The following is a 2,206-nucleotide window of genomic DNA, read 5'->3' as shown; positions in this document are numbered from 1 at the left end:
TTAAGGTTAATATCGTGCAATTGTCTCTACTTTTTTCCTCTTTTTTTAACAGGATATTACTTCAATTTTGAATGCCAGTTCGTTGTCGAAGTCTGTGTTGGAGAACTATGATGCTGACAAGGGACTCACATACCAGGGAAGAGTGATTGTTGTCCATACTGTCACTGATTATTTGTTAAACCTCAGCAAAGAGTAAGTTGCTATGCCATCAAGCCTTCATTGCAAATAAAATCAACAAAATAATTGAAACTCATATGAAAAATACATTGTTCCAGGGTTAAAAATTGTCATTTTTTAACTGTGTCAACCAAGATTAAGTCGGTGTTCCCAAGAGAATCCGTGGTGGGTACCAAATAAACTAATGAAATATAAATGTTCTTCCTTCGCTAATTACTTGCTTTTGCAGGGATCGTACTACATTGCTCCCGACCCGCCTTCAAAACCAAAGTCCAGCGGCAAGTTGGTTAATCGTTACCGGAATTTGAAGGACAGGCTATACAATCTGAATGCTGGGAGTTCCCCGTCGACCTCAAGACCTGCGACCGTCGATCAAGGGAACGACCCGTATCTCCAAATTGCTGCTGGAACTGGAAAGCTGTTTGATGGTAATGCATTATTTTTTTCTTTGATTTTTAAAGTACAGAAGGCCTATTCCACTGATCTTCTCCCCATATTTAGTATATTTTGTAAATCTTTGACTGTTCTTTTCAGAGTTCGACGCCGAAAAGAGCAAGGCAGCCGAAGAGTGGTTGAAAACTCAGAACCAACCTTGGCCGAAAGTTCTGGAATCTTGGAGCATCACAGCGCCACACCGATTGAGGGTCCTAATAACTGAGTCAAACAAATGCAAAGTGAGAGGGAGGAAGAAGGGCAGGAAGGTTACAGACGAAATTGAGCCTAAAAAGGTGATGGCTGAGTACCTCGCCAAATGGCCAATTTTGAACCATGCCTCCGGCTACCAACTGGTATGTTATCTGTGAGAGTACTTTTAGGAAAACATGAATAAGCGTGTGATACTTATAATTCATTTTCTTTGCAGTTCATGCAAGATTTCAATATTTTTTATCCAGACAGTGAAAATGGCTTATTTATGAACTGGAAAAGCTTTGAAAACAAAGTTATTGCTCTCGCACACGAGCAAGTGAGGGATGTGGCAGGCCTGAATTTCCTGAGCATGTTACAAGATAACCCTACTGATGGTGTGCATCTCTAGCATTGAGTACCTTCTTCAGTCTTTCTGTTTTTCTTTTTAATAAGATCGTTTTTATTTTGTAGATACTCGGGCTCTTGTCACTTGTATGCTGCTTCCCAGTGTCTGTCAGCCATCCATGGTAATCACTCCACCAAAGTCAAGTAAATGTAAACCATGGAAAGTCTCCGTTCTTGAATCCCGAGAAGGATTTATTTTGCATGTTACGGTAAGCTTTACTTTCAAGTGTTGCACGCGCTCAACCCTCTCATTGTTTTGTGATTTTAATTCATCTGTTCTGTTGCAGGCATTCGCTGCACTCAAGGATGTTCTCAAGAACAGAGATCTGAAGTACAAAAACTATGGACTACGTACTCAACCATTTATTGTTGTTGTAGGCGGGACGCCCAGTACAATTACAGACTATTACGTCTCGATATCACCACGCCTGTACAAAGTCCACAACTGTCTGGAAGCTTTAGACGCTTGTTTTAAGTCTATTTTCGCCCTTCACGCTGAATACCCTGAAGAAAGTGAGCAGCTCTGGCTTCTCATTCGACGTTGTGTATACAAGATAACTTGTAGCTACGACAACACATCGCTCCAAAGTTTCTACGATTGCTATCCTCGACTTGTTTAATTTAGTCATGTATGCCTGTGGGGTTATAGTTTGTAGGTCACTGTTTCCTTCTGTGCGTGGTGTTGCAGATCACATTGTAGCATGCCACCCAGTGTGTCCCTTTGGCTTTACATGCAAGTTTGCAAATTGTGGCCGAAAGTACGACACTGTGCATAGTTTTAAAAAGCATTTAACAAGTCACGACGTGAATGACGAACTGCTGCTGCAGTTTTTACCCCCCGAGCCTGACAATGCAGATAATATGGAGCTAGTTTATGATCAGGGTGGGGATGATGGTATGGTCAATGATCCTGAGCCACGCGAACTAACTGATGATGAAGTCTGCGAAAATATAGCTAATGGTGCTCTTAGATTTACATCAAAGTTATACTCATTGA

General features: G+C 41.3%; 1 protein-coding gene across 1 annotated transcript in view; it reads left to right on the top strand.

Moving 5' to 3' along the window:
- The window catches only part of LOC127750053 (uncharacterized), a 10,128-nt gene extending 8,281 nt beyond the window's left edge, over positions 1-1,847 (top strand). Inside the window, exons 2-8 of the mRNA XM_052270588.1 lie at positions 53-192; positions 276-342; positions 407-605; positions 712-965; positions 1,040-1,199; positions 1,276-1,418; positions 1,497-1,847. Coding sequence (XP_052126548.1) covers positions 53-192; positions 276-342; positions 407-605; positions 712-965; positions 1,040-1,199; positions 1,276-1,418; positions 1,497-1,829 — 1,296 coding nt within the window. The 3' untranslated portion in view covers positions 1,830-1,847. The remainder of the gene's footprint in view (positions 1-52; positions 193-275; positions 343-406; positions 606-711; positions 966-1,039; positions 1,200-1,275; positions 1,419-1,496) is intronic.
- Positions 1,848-2,206: the final 359 nt, after the last annotated feature.

The sequence above is a fragment of the Frankliniella occidentalis genome, unplaced genomic scaffold (genome assembly GCF_000697945.3).
Source record: "Frankliniella occidentalis isolate FOCC.00 unplaced genomic scaffold, Focc_3.1 Scaffold127, whole genome shotgun sequence".
Taxonomy (NCBI): Eukaryota; Metazoa; Arthropoda; class Insecta; order Thysanoptera; family Thripidae; genus Frankliniella; species Frankliniella occidentalis.
This window is presented reverse-complemented; position numbering and strand designations above follow the sequence as displayed.